Consider the following 17,790-nt stretch of genomic DNA (forward strand, 5'->3'; position numbering starts at 1 on the left):
ACCAACAAGGCTGTGTATGCAGGAAGTGACTTGTAATTCTTGCACAACACTTCTTTGTTAAAGGGACACTATAGGCACCCAGACTACTTTATCTTATTGAAGTGGTCTGGGTGCACTGTCCCGGTCCCCTTAGCCCTGCATCTGCAAACATTGCTGTGTCAAAGAAACTAGAAGGTTTACATTACAGGATAAAGACAGCCGCTACTGGCTGTATCACAGACAGTAACTAGAGGCTCTTCCTGGTCTTTTATGGAGTTTGACTCTGTGAAACTACACTGGACATCCTCATGCAAAGCGTCCAGCGTCTTCTAAACTACATAGGAAAACACTGAGCCAATGCTTTTCTATGAGGAAGAGCTAATGCATGCACGGCACATGCTCTAGTCCTCCTCTAGTGGCTATCTACTAGACAGTCACTAGAGGGACTTCCATGTTCATAGAACACAAAAAGTGTTTTCAGCGATGCTGGACATCCTCACGCTATGTGAGGACCTTCAGCGTCGCCGGAATCCCCATAGGAATTCTAATGCGCATGCGTGCCCATTGCCGTGCATGCGCATTAGGTCTCCCCCGCCAACGTCAGCGGAGAGTAGGCGGAGCCCAATCCAGCGCCGAGGCACATCGGCGCTGGACTCCGGTAAGTCACTGAAGGGGTTTTAACCCTTTCAGCAATTTGGGATGGGCGGTGGGAGGGAAAGGGGCACTCCAGGGTCCTGCAATGCCAGGAAAACGAATATGTTTTCCTGGCACTGGAGAATCCCTTTAAAGCAACTATTGAATGCAAACGACTCAGAACAGCTCAACTGCTACTCTGTGAAACTCCAGTTCACTCCTGTTTACAGGTTTGACAAGTTTCAATCGGGTCAAGCCATACTGATGTATGTTTGGGATTTGGTTCTGTTGACCTTCAATTTAACAAGTTAATACATGTTATCTTAATACAGATTCCTACAAAACTCAGATGCTCACAGCTGCTGGGAACAGCATTTGCACTAACTCCATTCTGACCAGTTAGAAAGACTATTGCATTCATCTCCGAGTCAGTTCAAGTTGTATTCATTTTCTAATTAATAATAATTAGCTCAGATGAGTTCAGGTAATGCAAATAACTCATGTGGCATCAAGCTTTCCACACAACCTAAGATCAGAAATATTTATTATGCTATTATTAAATATCATAATTTGTTAATCTTTGAAATACCTTGTCTGCTTTGACACACCTAATTGTTTGATCTTCGTAGTCTGTCACAGTTGCACCGACCACTACTGTTTCCATCTAAACTGTTACATGCCTGAACTTGTTATGGTCATGATGCTCACATTAAAGTTTCAGAACTTTTGCAAGCTTTAAATAAATATGACACTATAAACCTTGTCTTAAAATTAACAGCTAACATAAAAAGCTGACAGAATAAATTGCTAGCCAGCCCCAATGGCGTTACTATCGCAGGGGTCGCAGCTGCTACCAGGCCCGTCATGCCATGGGTTCCCACCAGGAGGGCAGCTCTGTGCTGCTCCCCTCCTGCCAGACACTGTATGTAGCGTAACCGAGCAGACTGCAGTCTGACAGGAAATGCTCACTGATAGAGCTGGGGGGGGGGGGGGGGGGAGAATTAGACACAGGGGGGTACACAGGGCAGTTTTCACACCATGGCCCTGTGGTTTTTAGTTACGCCTCTGGCTAGCACATATATTATTTTATATAATTTTCTTACATCTTTTCCTCTTCCTCTGGTCGATTTTTTATCCAGCTGTTGTCCTGCAAAAGTGTCCTCCTTCTGTTTGCTTCTTGTATCACATTCTGCCTGTTAACAGATCCAAGAGTGGCACTCTTTGACTCTATTAGAAAGGAAAGAGAGGCCAACATTCCCAATAACCAAAAATGGTTAATACACACTAACATAACAAATCCTGCCTTACTTGGTTCATTTTGTATTTTTTAAAATTTGTTATATCCCAGCAGAGTTGCTGAAAATAAGTCTGGTGCGCATGGGAAAATGTAATAAGTTGCATTTCACCCCCCCACCCCCGCCCCCAATCTAGTAAAAGGCACCCCATAACAGAGGCCCACTGATACTTGGGTCAATAAATATTGCTGAGGTTGTTGGGAATTTACTCTAATCTTCTACTCAGAGCCAGGAATCTCATTACCCCAGGCCCTAATAGAGTTAGATATTCAGTAGTGATGGTTGTATTCTTGTTTTTGTTTTTTTAAAGATAAATAATAATTGCTGCCAAGAATGAGATTGTGGTGGACTAATCTGAACATGATGGACATGATCTATTGAAGTCTTCTGAGAAGGATGAAGGAAAGGTAATAAAGAAGAAGGGGAGAATATGGAGAGACTGGAAGATAGAATAGAGAAGGTTAAGAGGGCTTGAAGGAGATGGAAGGGGGAAAAGAGCTTAGAGGAGTAGTGGGGAGATAGGAGAACATGGAGTGGTTGCATCGTGTAGATGAAAGATGGGGGAAGAGGGGGTGTTGTGAGTAAAGTATGACAAACATTTTAACAATAAAAAATGTATTTAACTATAAAAAAACGTTTTATGTTTCATTACCATTTCCAGTGGAACTCCTGAACATCGACATCTTATACACTTGGATATTTTAATTCTAAAACAAAACAAACAAAACAAATGAAAGTTAAGGAACAAAACAAATGAAAGTTAAGAAAGTATCTAAAGTATTGGTCACAGATGAAAAGCAAGAACCGTAGTATGTCTTAAATTAAACATTAGTAGTAACAGAAATAGCAGTGGCATGGCATGTTTGAAATGTAAGAGCTATAAATAAAATTATATAGAATGTAGGAACGTGTAACTAAGCTTTCGAAATGATTTGATGAATGTATAGAAATTATGAGAAGAGAAGGATTCAGCACAAGTCAATTCAGTATGATTGCACAACCTAAGTAAACACTACAAGGAGATTGTGTCATTGTTTCATTTGCTTATTTCTTTTGGCATAAACAGATGTTATTAACCTTTTCCATATTGTTGAGAATATACAGTTGGTCTTTCTATTACTGTATATACCAGAATTACAGGAGTATTACAATGTGCAGTGATTGCTCTTTATTGGACAACATTTTTAAGAAACAAGCTTTCAATACGTAGTTTCCTCTCATCTTCAGGTCAGAAACAATGCTTGGCCAAAGAATTAGCCAGGACGGTCTGAGAGGATGGCTGTCATCTACACAAGTTCCGTGTTAAACTATTTGTAAAGGGTAAGTTAGCGTCCAGAAACCATAACAGCTTAATTGAGATGAAGTTGTTATGGTGCTCAGAGTGTTCCTTTAATGGCAGCTATAGCATAATTGTAGAAAGATCACTTGACCTACAACTTTTGAAAAGTAAATGGCAATTGTTTCTATACCTTTCCCAAGAGCAAATTGATTGTAAATATCAGACACTATTTAGACACACAGGTGGAACATTTCTAGAATGGTCAGGATAGAAAAGTTGTAAATAGATGTAAAAGTGGAGCAATCATAATGGTGTTTAGCTGCTCATTCTGTTGGATTCCATGGTAATTGCCTCTCTTTTACAATTTTTCCAGATTTCTAATAACAGTTACATAACACAAACATACAGTACAATCATTTATACTGGAATAACAGGAGATATTACTTACAACAATTGTTTTCATCGCACAGTACAATTGGTGACCACTCTAATAGCTGCACTAGGAAAATATGAGTCACATCCCACACCTATCTAAAATATGCCGATAGGGACAGTGAAACTGAATGCTTTTGCAATATCTTCTCAAAGAACTCAATGATTTTTCATTCTCATTGTAGCTTTTTCCTTGACCCGTACAGGTGGAGTTTTTGATCCACAAATAACCTTAATGAGTACTTTGCTGATTATTATAAGTTGCAATTATAAAAATGAGTGCAAAATAGCATTAGAAGGGTGTACGCAAATATAAAAATAAAAACAACAAAATGTATAATGTGATCTATTCCACATATTGCTAAAAGGATCTAAATCCTTTTTTTTAAATGGAGCAAAACAGGCTTTTGCAGGCCTCATGATGAAGTCGGCCGGTCCCTGGGTTCTTGATTGAAACTTCTTTCTTGTGCTTTACTGAGAATTAAACAAATGTCAGTCTTGTGTAAATGCATTGTTCATTATAGTATGATGACACATGTTTGCTATGATCTCTATTTTGTCCTGGAACAATTAAAGGGTTGCTCTAGGCATCATAACTCCCCACTGTAGTGGTTACGATGCCATTAGAACCCAGGCACCATTGCCGGTAATGGGGCAAACTGTTATGCAATGGTTTGTCCGCTTACCTGGTTCTTTACTGGGAGCCAACTGTCCTGCAATAGCCGGTGATGACATACGGCTTCTGCAGAGCTGCAGAAGCCAGAAGTCGATCCCACTGACAATTGGCTCGTAGCTTCAGCTGACCTCTCTCAGCCAATGAATGCAATTCTGTGAATAGGATAATGCAGAGAATTTAAATTAGCCAGCCCAGGAATGTTATTTTAGGCTGGTTAATGATGCCCCAATGACATGGCCAGGAGTTACTCTTCTGGCCGCAGAGGGGTTTAACTCCATATGTAAAAGGTTTCAAATTGAAACACTGCACATATAGACTCCAGGCACCAGAGGTGTGTAGCTAGGGTCTCTAGTTCCCATGGCGAGGATCTGTATCGATGCCCTCCCCTCCTCCCCGCTCGCTCCCTACTCCCTCTTCAATCTCCAGGCAGGGTAAAGTATGGCTGCACTCTCCACTCACTTCTACCTCCCTTCCATCCGTGTCTCTGTACGCCTTCATTCCATGCCTCTCTCTCCCCCTTTCCATCCATGTCTCTTCTTCCTTCCCTTCCATGTCTCTCCCCCATGTCAGGCACCATGTCCACTTCAGTCCACAGAAGTAGTCATGGTGTTCGGAGTAACCCTGTAAAGGACCACTATAGCGTTGGGAATGAAAATGTGTATTTCTAACGCTACAGTGCCCTAGTAACCATTTAGGTAACAATGCCCCTGCTGCCAGGGTTAAAAAAGTGACTAATTTGATTATGCTGATTGTACAGCATGGAAGAATGCCAAATATTAGGAATCAAAGCAAAGCCAAGAGATAGAATGAAGGCAATATCAATGTTGGCTATAGATAACCTTTCATGATGGAGCATAGGGTTAGATGTTAAAAGTTAGAGTTATACAATATGGTTAGATACAGTTTATGATAAGGAATTAGTTGGGATTGGGGGTTTGGCATCACACTAGTTATATATTTAATGGTAAATATTTATTATGAGCTAGACCACCTTGTTGGAGTAGTTGGAGTTTGAGCTCAGGACTTAGTTTTGTGTATTTGTATTTTCCTTTTGTATCACACAGCCATGTTACAGCGCTGCCGCCCATCCCATGTGTTCCCTATTAAGAGTTAATAAGTGTGTAGAGGTTTAAAAAAAAAAAATACCCCTCTCTGTCTCATTAGAGATTTTCTTTTACTAAAGCAAGCAAGGTGAATTGTTTGTGTACGACCAACCTGAGAGGTTTGCCTTGACATGGCAGGTGGGCTTACATCTAATGGCCTTTGGAGTGAAACTAAATAATAAATAAATAAATTCTTCTCCAGTAGAAACCTGTTATGGAGAATAAAAACAAGAGGATATCCCATATGGAAATAAAAAGACATTGAGTTCTCCAAAGAGATAGGAACGGGTTAATCGGTTAGACAGAAGAATTAGAATTAGAGAAACGAGCAAGGGGTGAGAACAAGATAAAAGAGAAGGGAAAGGAGAGAGAGCAAGGAGATTAGAAAAAAAAAAGAGGATCCAGTACTTGTCATCGTCAGAAAAGCTTGCACTCTAATGGTAATTAGTCATTTGATCTGTATTGTGAGAGCGAGTGTTAGAGATTGCCATTAAGGAGTAAATTCAGGGTCTTAGAGTTACAGCAATGGATGTCACATTCTATAAAAACTAGACTTGTGGACTAAGGGAAGATTTTCTGTTTACCTGCAGATTACATGCCTCATGCAATAATCAGGAAGAATACAGAGATAAATCCGAGATCGAAGAACAATCACAAATTATTTAAAAAAAGTTTAAAAAGAGATATAAAGTATAAAAGTCTTGGACCCACAAGTATACAATTCATGACAATAAAAATGAAATATTCTTGTTAGACAAGTTAGGTTTCCTTGCCTGTCATTCTATCTGTTCCTCCCTTATGTAAATAATCCTGTTTCTCTGTTCTTCCAAGTTAAGGACAAATACCTAGATGTCACCTATGTTCAAAGACGTCCACCCTCAGCCCTTCTAATTACTCTCAGTAAACTCCCATGATCTTCCCTGACCTACCCATAATATCTGATTTAATTAAGATTTGTTGTAACAGAAGCAGGTTTTCATTACATTACCTAGTCACATTTAACACACACACACACATATATGTTTACATTAGATAGAAAGAGAAAGAAAGAGAGAAAGAGAGAGAGAGTGTGTGTCTGTGTGCGTGTGTGCGCGTGTGTAACGTTCACATAACCCCCATTTTTTCACTGTAGCTGTCATGAGAATTTCAATAAAATTCAAAGATTTGATAAATTGTTTGGGGGCTTTATCCAACCATTAAGCACAACAATTTACATTTTTGATTAGTTTAAAAAAAAAAATCATAATAAATTACCAGAATAAATGTTTTTTTGAGACTGTATAGAAATGACAAGAAACACATCAACATAAGGGAAATCCAAATGCTACTAGCCAATGTATCTAAACTCCAACATAGTCAATAAAACAGAAGATCAGGCATAAACTGGATATAATCCCAGGCAGATGTATTGAGATATAGTGCAATGCTGCAATTTTTCCAGACTAAACCCAGCCACTCACATTGACTTGAAGCACCAAACAAGACATGTAGAGTTTTGTATATTTCTGCCTATATTCTACTTCCAGTCATAGGAATGCAAGCGTTGGTTACTTTTATTTTACTATTATTATTAACAACTGCAATGGGATTTAAATCCGCGAGCCTCTTTCCATGGCCAAAAGATGAGCAAGGGGCTTCATTAGAAATTGGTGAAATAAATAACATTTGCAATTTTTTTAGGAATAGTCACATTCTAATAATAATCAAATGTAAGAGTAAGCCTCTTTTCTGCTTTAATTGATTTGTAACACTTAAAGGGACACTATAGGCACCCAGACCACTTCAGCTCATTGGAGTGGTCTGGGTACAGTGTCCCTATTGCCCTTAGTGCTGCAATGTTAAACATTGCACTTCCAGAGAAACTGCAATGTTTACATTGCAGCAATGAGTCTGCCTCCAGTGGCTGTCTACCAGATGAATAAAATCCATGGCAGGTACTGACACTGTACATTATAAATGCACTGCATTGAAATCAGATACATGCTAAGTTTCTTGTTGACATGGCACAAATAAATTTGGCATTGCAGATATAAACTCTGCACAGCAGTGCCGAAAGCTAAATAACAAATAAAAAAAAAAAGCCTTAGATGTTATTAATAGCAGTTACATATAGTTTTCTATAAAAGTGAAATGGAACCAAGTATGTAATTATGTAAAGGATTTCTAATAAAAAATATATAGTACTAATGAGATTGTTTAACAATAGGACAGAGCAGTGAAGCTGCACCCGTTTGTATTTGCATGAATGCAATGTGCTTTGAAGCCACACTGTGTTTACTTGTCTGTACTAGAAATGCTCTTTAATGATACATTTTAATTGAGTTGTGTGCCTCAAAGACAAGTCGGGTTATTCACTAAACCAAGAATTGCTGGTTTAATCTTAGTCAATCATTGACATTAAAGGAACGCTCTGAGCACCATAACTACTGCATCCTGCTATAGTGGTCATGGGTTCAGGAGTGTCCTGACATTAAAGAGACACTGTAGGCACCCAGGCCACTTCAGCTAATTGAAGTGGTCTGGGTGCCAACTCTCATCACCCTTAACCCTGCAAGTGTAGTTATTGCAGTTTTTTATAAACTGCAATAATTACCTTGCAGGGTTAAGTCCTCCTGTAGTGGCTGTCTAAGCACAGTCCTGCATTGGCCATGCTTATCTGAATAGAGCCACATGGCTTCTCTTGCTTCTCTGCAGTGGTTATGGTTCCAGGATTGCCCTAATGATGTTCCTGTGCAATTTGTCAAATTGTTTTAGAGCAGTGTGAAAACTTACTAGGGGGTCCAGATAAGTTGTCACACTGCTCTAAACCAGTTTAACAAATTGCACAGGAACATCACCAGGGCAGTCCTGGAACTATAACCACTGCATAGCTGTAGTGGTTATGGTGCTTGGAATGTTTCTTTAATATTATAGAAGTGGTAATTACACATTATCAGTGCAAACAAGAAGTCAGGTTTCACAGAAACAGTCAGTCTTACACCAGTGGCAGATCCAGAACCTGATCTCGGGAGGGGCACTTGTAGAATATTTAAATAAATAATCCATGCACAATAACCACTACATCTAGGTGTAGTGGTTATGGTGCCATGAGTGCCGGGACCCCCTCTCAGAGTAAGTAGTCAAACCGTTTAAGAACAGTTTGACAACTTACCTGGGGTCTGCTGGGATATGGGGCTGTAGTGGGGCATAGGAGCAGTGGTGTGTGTGAGTAGTGCAATGTGTGAGGGGTGCAGTGTATGTGTGAAAGATTTATTGTGTGTGGGGGGGGTGTAGTGTGTGAATGTGTAGGATGTGTGGGGCAATGCATGTATGGGGGCTGCGTATGTGTGTGGGGGGCAATGTGTGTATGGGGGGCTGTGTATGTGTGTGTGGGGCAATGTGTGTATGGGGGGCTGTGTATGTGTGTGTGGAACAATGTGTGTATGGGGGCAGTGTGGAAATATGTATGGTGTGTGTGTGGAGGGCTGTGTGGGTGTAGGGGGCAATGTGTGTATGGGGCAGTGTATTTGTGTGTGGGGCAGTGTGTGTATGGGGGCAGTGTATGTGTGTATGGGGGCAGTGTATGTATGTGTGGGAAGTGTGTGTATTGGGGGCATAGTGTGTGCGTTTGAGGGCAGTGTGTGTATGGGGGCAGTGTATGTGTGTGTGGGGGCAGTGTATGTGTGTGTGGGGGCAGTGTATGTGTGTGTGGGGGCAGTGTGTGTGTGGGGGGCAGTGTATGTGTGTGTGGGGCAGTGTATGTGCGTGTGGGGGAGTGTATGTGTGTGTGTGAGGCAGTGTGTGTATGGGGGGGCAATGTGTGTAGGGGGGCAGTGTGTGAATGAGTGGTGAGGAGGGTAGGGGGGCTTTTTTATAACTTTAAAAAAAAACTTTTTACAAAAAAATGTATGTCCCTTCTCCCTTCTTACCTTTACTGAGGTAGGAGGGGGGACATTTCTGGATCCCTGGTGGTCCGGTGGGAAATCCCTGTGGTCGCAGTGGTGAGAGTGAACTCCGTGAACCCTGTAGCTCCGTGGTAACCGTGGCAACGGTCCGTGCTCGTAAGAGTAGGACCCGGAGTAGCTGCAGACTGAGCTCCCAGGTCCTCTCTAACTCCCTCTCCTGCCGGCTGCCAGCACGGTGCCTGCGGACCAGGGAGGGAGATCTCTGATCTCCCCTCCGGTCCATGAACGTACATTGCAGGGCTGGCACTTGGACAGTGCCAGCCCTGCATTAGCCAGCAGGGGAGAGCCTCGGGTGGGGGCAATTGCCCCGTTGCCCCCCTCCCGGATCCACCAGTGTCTTACACACATATTCATTTGTAAAAGCAAAGTGAAAAGTGTATTTTTTGTCAGCAATCATTGAGAAAAAAGTTTCCTCGGTTATTTAGATCTATGATATTTTTAATATTATAGATTTATTTCCCTATTTTAATCTTTTTTCCTCAATACATTTGACAAGCTTCCATAATATTCCAAACCTGGATATCCTTTTATCTTATTATTTGTATTGCCATTTATATAGCACCAACAGATTCCGTAGCGATTTACAATATTATAAGAGGGGGATTTAATTATAAATAGGACAATTACAAGAAAACTTACAGGAACGATAGGTTGAAGAGGACCCTGCTCAAACGAGCATACAGTCTAACTTACATGCCATATAGCTAATCTGAACAGTCTGACAAAAGATAAAATAGCTGTATTAAATGTAACATACACATTCACAGCTGATTAGCAGTGAGCATGTTTTCATGCAGCTTGTAAGGACAGATATCTACATTTCTCCTGAGCATTGGAAAACATCCTCAGGCAGAGCAGAGCAGATAACTATAAAAAATGCAGTCCCTTGTCTATTCATGACAAAGTTTGTTGAACTGGTTTTACCAGACTAGGGTGGGTATGTTCATTCTTTTGAAAGAGGTCACTCTTCATTGAAAGGTCTTACAGAACGCAGGGAGTTCATGAGTAATCTTTAGGATCAGACCTCATTCTAGAGTTGTCAATTTTGCAGACATTTACACAGACATCACGGAATTATTATCTTGTATTTGTGAATGTGCTTAACATAAAGTTATCCTGTAAAATGCTGCACACTCATCCTTACATCTTTATATACGTTGTGACTGCTCATAGTTATGTATCTAAATGCTTATATTGGTATCACCAAGGCCACCTCAGGAAACACCACAAGACTCATTGGTCTGTAACTGTGTATGTCCGTGTGCAGCTTTACATGTACCATCCTTGGCTGGGTAATACCCAATAGAACTGCTACCTTCAGCATCCTCCCTTGTAACAGTAATGCATTGTCCGACAGTCTGCCTCATCTAATTAATGACAGTCTTATTCTTTCATCCAAATATTGGCAGTCTAACTCTTTCATCTTATTATTGGCAGTCTTATTCTTTCATCTTATTATTGGCAGTCTTATTCTTTCATCTTATTATTGAGGCATGAACCATCCCAGTAATATGTTCTAAAATTGAGCAGGTCACAGGCATAAAAAGCAATCATGTTTTGTCACACATTACCATTACACATAGTATACATTATACAATGCATTGTACATATCCAGATATTACATAGTATATAGTATATATATGTATACACCCAGATACCTTCCCCCTATGGCCCGTGGCTATCCTGTCAAGTTGGTATCCTGAGTTACTGTATCATTGGTTGCACTTACAACCATTATTACCAGTGTCCCTATATAGGCTCTTGGTGCTGAAGATCAATTTCATGTTTCCCTGGCTGCACATGACCCTGAATACAATTCTGGCTTTATCTTGCCCGCTAAAGTTTGCATTTAGCATGTGTAACAATACCAGACTAAGAATCCTTATCTATAAAACATGCCTCTGATTGTGTATATAACAGCCTTTACAGCTGTGTCCTTATATTGTGCTACACTGCTACCTTCACTGGAAGTCTGGAACCAGTAACGCAAGTTATTTATTGGCTTCAAAATCACTCCTTTTCAGATGGGTGAAAGGATTCTAGTGAATTCTAGTGAAGTACCACAAATCAAGAATTTTTTTGTTCAGCCCAGCTTCTGATCTTTCTGTCATGTGCATAATTCCAGTCTCAAGTGAAACATAATTTAACTTTAATATATAGTACCAAGCACTCAATAAACCCTTCTCTATTTAATTCCCCTACTTTAACCCTTTGTGTCACTATACCCCACTCCATCTAGCATGTAAGCTCATCGAGCAGGGCCCTCAACCCCCTCTGTTCCTGTACGTCCAGTGGTCTGATCTCAATTATGTGTCTGTTAGTCCACCCATTGTACAGCGCTACGGAATTTGTTGGCGCTATATAAAGAATAAAATAATAATAATAATAATAATAATAATAATATTTTCTATGTTCTGCATTAGCAAAGTCCCAGTGACACCAATGTTGGTTGTAAGGGGCAGACTCAGATGAAAAAGCCAGGCTAGCTACAGCACTGAGCATTCGTTTCTCAGACTTTAACACTGTATGCTATCAGTTTGATCTATACACAATGTTTTGATTTCCATGTTCATTTTAAAGTAAATCTTACATTTGCAAATGTAAGTATGGCATGATTCCCTTTTCAATAAATAGTAAAATCTACATATAACAAGCCAGATTGGTAGGAAATATACAGATGATTGCTATTCTTTTTGAAGGTGGCATTCTCCCTCCCCTCCCTCCCTCCCTCCCCCCACTCACAGAAAGGAGTATTTCATATAGATAAAAACTAAATTTGACTGTATTGGAATATCACTGAAATTCCATCTCAGTCAAGTTATATACAGAGACAAAGTATGGACTACTTTGTCTCTGTATTTCCCTCCATACTGACTTTCAAGGCAGAGTCAAAGAGTCAATCCCGACAGCTGCAGGGAATTGGCTGTATCTATGGACAAGGCCGCCATCAGAAATGGTGGGGCCCCTAACACTGCTCAAGGTCTGGACCGTACGTCACTTCCTCCCAGCATTACTTGCGGCTGACATCTTTAAAGGGGCCGGTCGCGCTATTACACGGCCGCAGGGCCTGTGACAACTGTCATGGTTGTCACCCCCTGATGGTGGTCCTGTCGATATAGTTCCCACCATTTCACAGGATCCTTCATACACCTCAATGTTGCATTGAGTACAGCAGTGACGTGGGCTCCTGGTGCTTTGAACAGGAGCAGTGTGAGAAATAAAGCGATGCCCATGAGGTACAGGTTTAGGTAAGTGATCTCAGCTTTACCTGCCCCCACGGCCACTGGACCAACAGTGGCGATGTCACCGCCGGGATACTTGTGAATTCGGCAAAGCCCCCAGAAAGTGACACTTTAAAGGAACACTAAAGTGTTAGGAATACAAACATAATTTCCTAATGTTGTAGTGTCTCTGTTCCCACCCCTGTGTGTACTATAAAATACTTAGCTTTCTCCCTTGGCGCTGCTTACCTCTCCTCCTCCCTGACATCATTGAGGAGGCATGGCCTCCTCCATCGTGGTCCAATCCAATGCTTCTCATAGAGAAGCACTGGAGACCTGATGCGCATGCGCGCTGCATCAGTGCTTTTCTACAGGGACTTCTGCATCATGTGACCAAGTTTTACTTGGTCAGTGCAGTGGATGCACCTCCAGTGGCTTTCAGTCTCGAGGTAAACATTCCCATTTCTGCAAAACAGCAATATTTTACCTTGATTGACAGGATAACTGCACCCATGCTACTTCATTGAGATGAGGTGGCCTGGGTGACTTTAGTGGTCCTTTAAGCAGATCTTCATTGGGGCCATTTGCTTGATTTTCCCATTGATCCTTAAGATGACTATTACTTATTTAAACTATGAGAGGAGTTACACATGGTCTCTGTCTCTCCAGCCTCTAGTCCATCATCTCAGTGAAAGAGGCTTATTTAATGGAGGCAGTAACTAATAGCCGTTTCAGCAGTAGTGTAAATCCCACTAATCTGGGACAGAACCTATATGTCTAGGTGCAGTACTGAGGTATCGCGACTACTTCACTGTACCAGTCACAAAATGCAATATGTGTTTGTATTGTGTTCTTAAAAACTTGCAGGAGAAACAGGCTAAAGACAGATTTCACACTCTCGCACTGTTCCAACTAGGCCAATGGGGACTGAATCCAGCAAAACACAATAGCTAGCAAAGAATTATAGGGAAAGTAAACTTATTTTCAAAACTGAAAAGAGATTACAGGTTATCAAGGTCAATTAGTGGAGATAAGTTTATTTGCTATATGTGTCTGCATACTATTTGCCAAAGCATAAGCCTCAGTACGTTTCAGAGGGATGAACATACAAAAATACATCAGAAAAGGCACAGCTATATGTATGGGTTTTCACCAAGTGTAACAAAGCACAACAAGCTGAATATCAGATTTGAAATCTAATTGGTACATTGCATGAATCCTCTTCAAAGTCAGACAATATATTTCAGAGTGACTGTATAATAAACAACACTCCCTGCAAAATGCTTATTCTAAGTTATGCATTCAGGATAAAATAATGCTTTAAACATATTTTAGCCTAGCCAACAAATAAGCCAGCAAAAGAGTTTTTCATAATAAAAAGACTAGATGTGCCAAATAGTTAGCTTCACGTTTTCACAGTCTAAGTTTTCTTATAAAAAAGTGATTTAGGAAGATACAGGCACATAATCCAATTCAACAAAATAGAAGTATTTTTGCTAGTTTTTGGAATACATACCTTTTTACAGTAAACGCCACTAGTAGCTCAGCAAAGAAATCTTCCAGACAGTCACCTGCAGTGAGGTGTGCAGGACCCAGTCGATACACCCAGTAACGAGAGAACAAAAATTCAGAGAGACACTCCTTCAGTGTGACTCACTCTGTGAGGGTGTGGAAGAGGGTGTATCTTCAAATACCACATGCATAGCAAGTGCTTGTGTGTCAAAGCACTTTGGCATTTTTGTCATAGTTTAAACAAAAGGACTGTCCTCGCAAAATATCCTGCAACACCTGTTTTCATTTGGTGTAATGAATTAGAGAATTTACAGTTTTTGTCATGCTTTTTGTAATCATGGAGGCTTACTTACGCAGTGCTACAAATAATCCCAGACTGAAATGTTACTAACCTGTGTAAAGAATGTTACATGATCATATTACAAGCTGCCTTAGTGTTTGGCTACATTATAACTGATATGTTTAACTCATTCGTATAGTGATCAAGATATCATTAGGAGAAATGAAGATTAAACAAATCTCTGAGTAATTACTTAAGGAACAATAAAAGTACCATAAATAAGACAGCATCATGTAGTGGATATGGCAGAGGCGACTCTAGACTTTATGAGGCCTTAAGCGAAACTCAAGCATGAGGCCCCACTAACAAAAAAGTCATAATACACGCACACTGTCACATATTCACATTGATGCAGAGTTTACCTGTGTATGCGCCTGAGAGTGTGTCTGACAGAGAGTATTCTTGTGCGTTTGAATGTATGTCTCTGTGAGCATGTTTGCATTTTTGTCTGAAACCTTATGTGTCTGGGGTAACTGCTTGAAGTGTGTTGGGTGTATGGGGATCTGCCTGTAGCCTTTGTGCATTGTGTTTATGGCAAAGCTATGTTTCCTGACTGTGTGTGTATGATGAATGTCTTCAGCTGGTGACTGTGACAAAGTGAGTAAAGGGGTACCCGTGGCAGGGAGAGCGTGAAAGGGCGAAGGGAATATGACATGGTTTCTCTCTCACAACCCACCCCCTCACAATGGACAGGGGAAGGTTTGAGAGAGAATGAGGTAGAGGGAGTATGACATGGTTTGATGAGGGAATGTGTCAGGGCAATTGTGGCATGGTAGGAGGGACGTGTGTGACAGGAGTAAGGGGGTTAATGTGACAGGGTGAGTGTGGCAGAGTGAGGGCAGTTGAGTTTGGAGGGGGTGAGATTAACAGGATTAGGAGTGGTTAATGTGAGTGTGGATGCATGAAGAGGTTGACAGTGTGGGGGTGATGACAGTGTAAGGAGGGGTGACAATGTGTGGGTAGGTTAATTGGTTTTCATGAAGGGGGTATATAAGTGGAAACATAGGTCAGTCAGTGAGAGGTCCCCCAGAGGAAGGCTTCACAGCCGAAACGTTAGGGTTTCATTTCTCCTGCTCTTGGTCAGTATACCTTTTTTTTAATGGGTTTTTGCATTTAGCACTATACTTACATTGTGGTTTTGGTACTATATACTGATTTAGTACTATACTATGCACTTTCTCTCTGCTATAATGATGCCTTGTTGTATTTTCTATGAATAAATACTCTTTTATGTGAAAAACCGTGGTGTGCCTTGGGATCATTTATTATTTTTTTATTACATGTATATATCTGGTATGGGAACAGATTCTCTTCCCTTAAGAGCACCCTGTACCTTATAAACCACACACTTATTACCCATTTTTCAGTAGAGCTTTTCCTGTAATTTTATGTTTATGTATTAAGATAAGGCGTTGGCTGCCACTGAAGGCCATATATAGATAACCAATATATTTTGTGTTTATAGTTGTTAGTTTCCATTCTCAGGCATGAACCTGAAAATCAGTAAACCTTGTGAGAAAGTGTAAATGTGCCAATTAGCACCTTATTAGTGGTGCGTGTTTAAATCCTAAGAAATAGTAATTTAGAATGTGTCATGAGGTCTTACAAGTAAGGATGTTTTTCAGGTTTCCCTCAGATGTTCTATCTTTCATAGACATCATAAAACCCTGCATAACCAAGGTACTACTCTAGAACAGGGTTAATCACTAAAGTGTGAATTGCTGGGAATTAAAAGTGAATTGATACTTTTAGGTCAAAATTGCCAAATGGGAAAGATTAATCAAAGAGATTATTTTGTGCCAGTAAAACAAAGCCATTTAGTCACAAACACTGGCCAAAGTTAGCGTTCATATTTGTTGTGTGGGCAAAAATGCAAAAACCTCAACTGAACGCTAATTTTGGCCAGTGTTTGTGACTAAGTGGCTACTAAAAAAGACTCAACATACCCCATTTGCAATATCTTGGGTTGTTTACTTTTGCAAATGGTATGCCATCATGGGGGTAATTCTCATTCCTGGACTACCATATGGTCTCAAAGGCAACAACCAATTGGGCAAATTTCAATGTGAAAAAAAGGAAATTCAAGCCTTATATTTGACTCATTAACTTTTGAAAACACCATAAAACCTGTACATGGGGAGTACTGTTATACTCGAGATTTCGCTGAACACAAATATTAGTGTTTCAAAATAGTAAAACGTAAAGTAAAAAAAAGTACCCCCCATGTACAGGTTTTATGGTGTCCTGGAAAGATACAGGGTTATATATAGGTCTTGCGAGCCAAATTCTCTGGACTTTTTGCCTGGGTTGTTGGCAAGGTCCCTCAGATTGTAATTAATAAAATGTATATCTATAATAAAATGTAATATTTGTATATAAATGTATAATAAAATGTAATATGTGTGTGCATATATAATTTATTTTTATTATTTGTATTTATATATAGCTATATATATATATATATATATATATATATATATATATATAGTTAGTGAAGTAAAGCAGGCTGCACTCTCGGACTTGAAAATACAAATGGTGTTTATTCCATCAAAAATAGAAAATAGAAGATCGACGTTTCGGTCCACACAGGGACCTTCCTCAGGATCAGGGCCGGCGCGTCCATAAGGCGGCACAGGCGGCCGCCTTAGGGCGCACCGGCTCTGGGGGCGCAAAATTCCAGTGACCGGCAGGAGGGAAGTGCTCCCTCCTGCCTGGTCACCTCCTGGATCCCCGGAGCTGCTGGGAGGCGTGCGGCTGAAGTTGATTAGGAGGCGGCGAGGGAGCTCTCTGATCTCTCTGACCGGCTCCCTCGCGCGCCTTTTGCTGATGCCGCGGGAGCCGGAATATGACGTCATATTCCGGCTCCCGCGGCATCAGAAAACAGCCTGCGAGGGAGCCGGTCAGAGAGATCAGAGCTCCCTCGCCGCCTCCTAATCCACTTCAGCCGCACGCCTCCCAGCAGCCTCACTGGACCACCAATGAGAGACCCACGCCAGCACTCCAGGTAGGGAGGCTGGGTGGGACATTTAAATGTAATTTATTATTAATTACTTTATTAATTACTGTGTGTGTGCATGTGAGTGTGAGTGTGTATGTCAGTGTGTATGTGTGTGAGTGAGTGTGTGTGTGTGTGTCTGTCAGTGTGTGTGTAAGTGTGTCTATGAGTTTGTGTGTGAGTGAGTGTGTCTGTCGGTGTGTGAGTGTGTATGTCAGGGTGTATGTTTGTCTGTGAGTTTGTGTGTGTCTGTCAGTGTGTGTGTGTGTGTATGAGTGTGTGTGTGTCTGTCAGTATGTGTGTAAGTGTGTCTATGAGTTTGTGTGTGAGTGAGTGTGTCTGTCGGTGTGTGTGAGTATGTCAGTGTGTGTGTGTTCGAGT

The 17,790-nt window shown here is 40.9% G+C and overlaps 1 protein-coding gene across 4 annotated transcripts in view; it reads right to left on the reverse strand.

Annotated features, from left to right (window-relative positions):
- SCEL (sciellin) overlaps nt 1-14,184 on the reverse strand; it is a 75,349-nt gene extending 61,165 nt beyond the window's left edge. For all 4 annotated transcript variants that reach the window (XM_063425840.1, XM_063425844.1, XM_063425834.1 and 1 more), the window contains exons 1-3: nt 14,079-14,184; nt 2,560-2,614; nt 1,716-1,839 (exon numbers count right to left, since the gene is read on the reverse strand). In XM_063425840.1, the coding sequence (XP_063281910.1) occupies nt 1,716-1,839; nt 2,560-2,590 (155 nt within the window). In that variant the 5' untranslated portion in view covers nt 2,591-2,614; nt 14,079-14,184. The remainder of the gene's footprint in view (nt 1-1,715; nt 1,840-2,559; nt 2,615-14,078) is intronic.
- Between the last annotated feature and the right edge of the window lie 3,606 nt (nt 14,185-17,790).

This window comes from Pelobates fuscus, chromosome 1 (assembly GCF_036172605.1).
Source record: "Pelobates fuscus isolate aPelFus1 chromosome 1, aPelFus1.pri, whole genome shotgun sequence".
Lineage (NCBI taxonomy): Eukaryota > Metazoa > Chordata > Amphibia > Anura > Pelobatidae > Pelobates > Pelobates fuscus.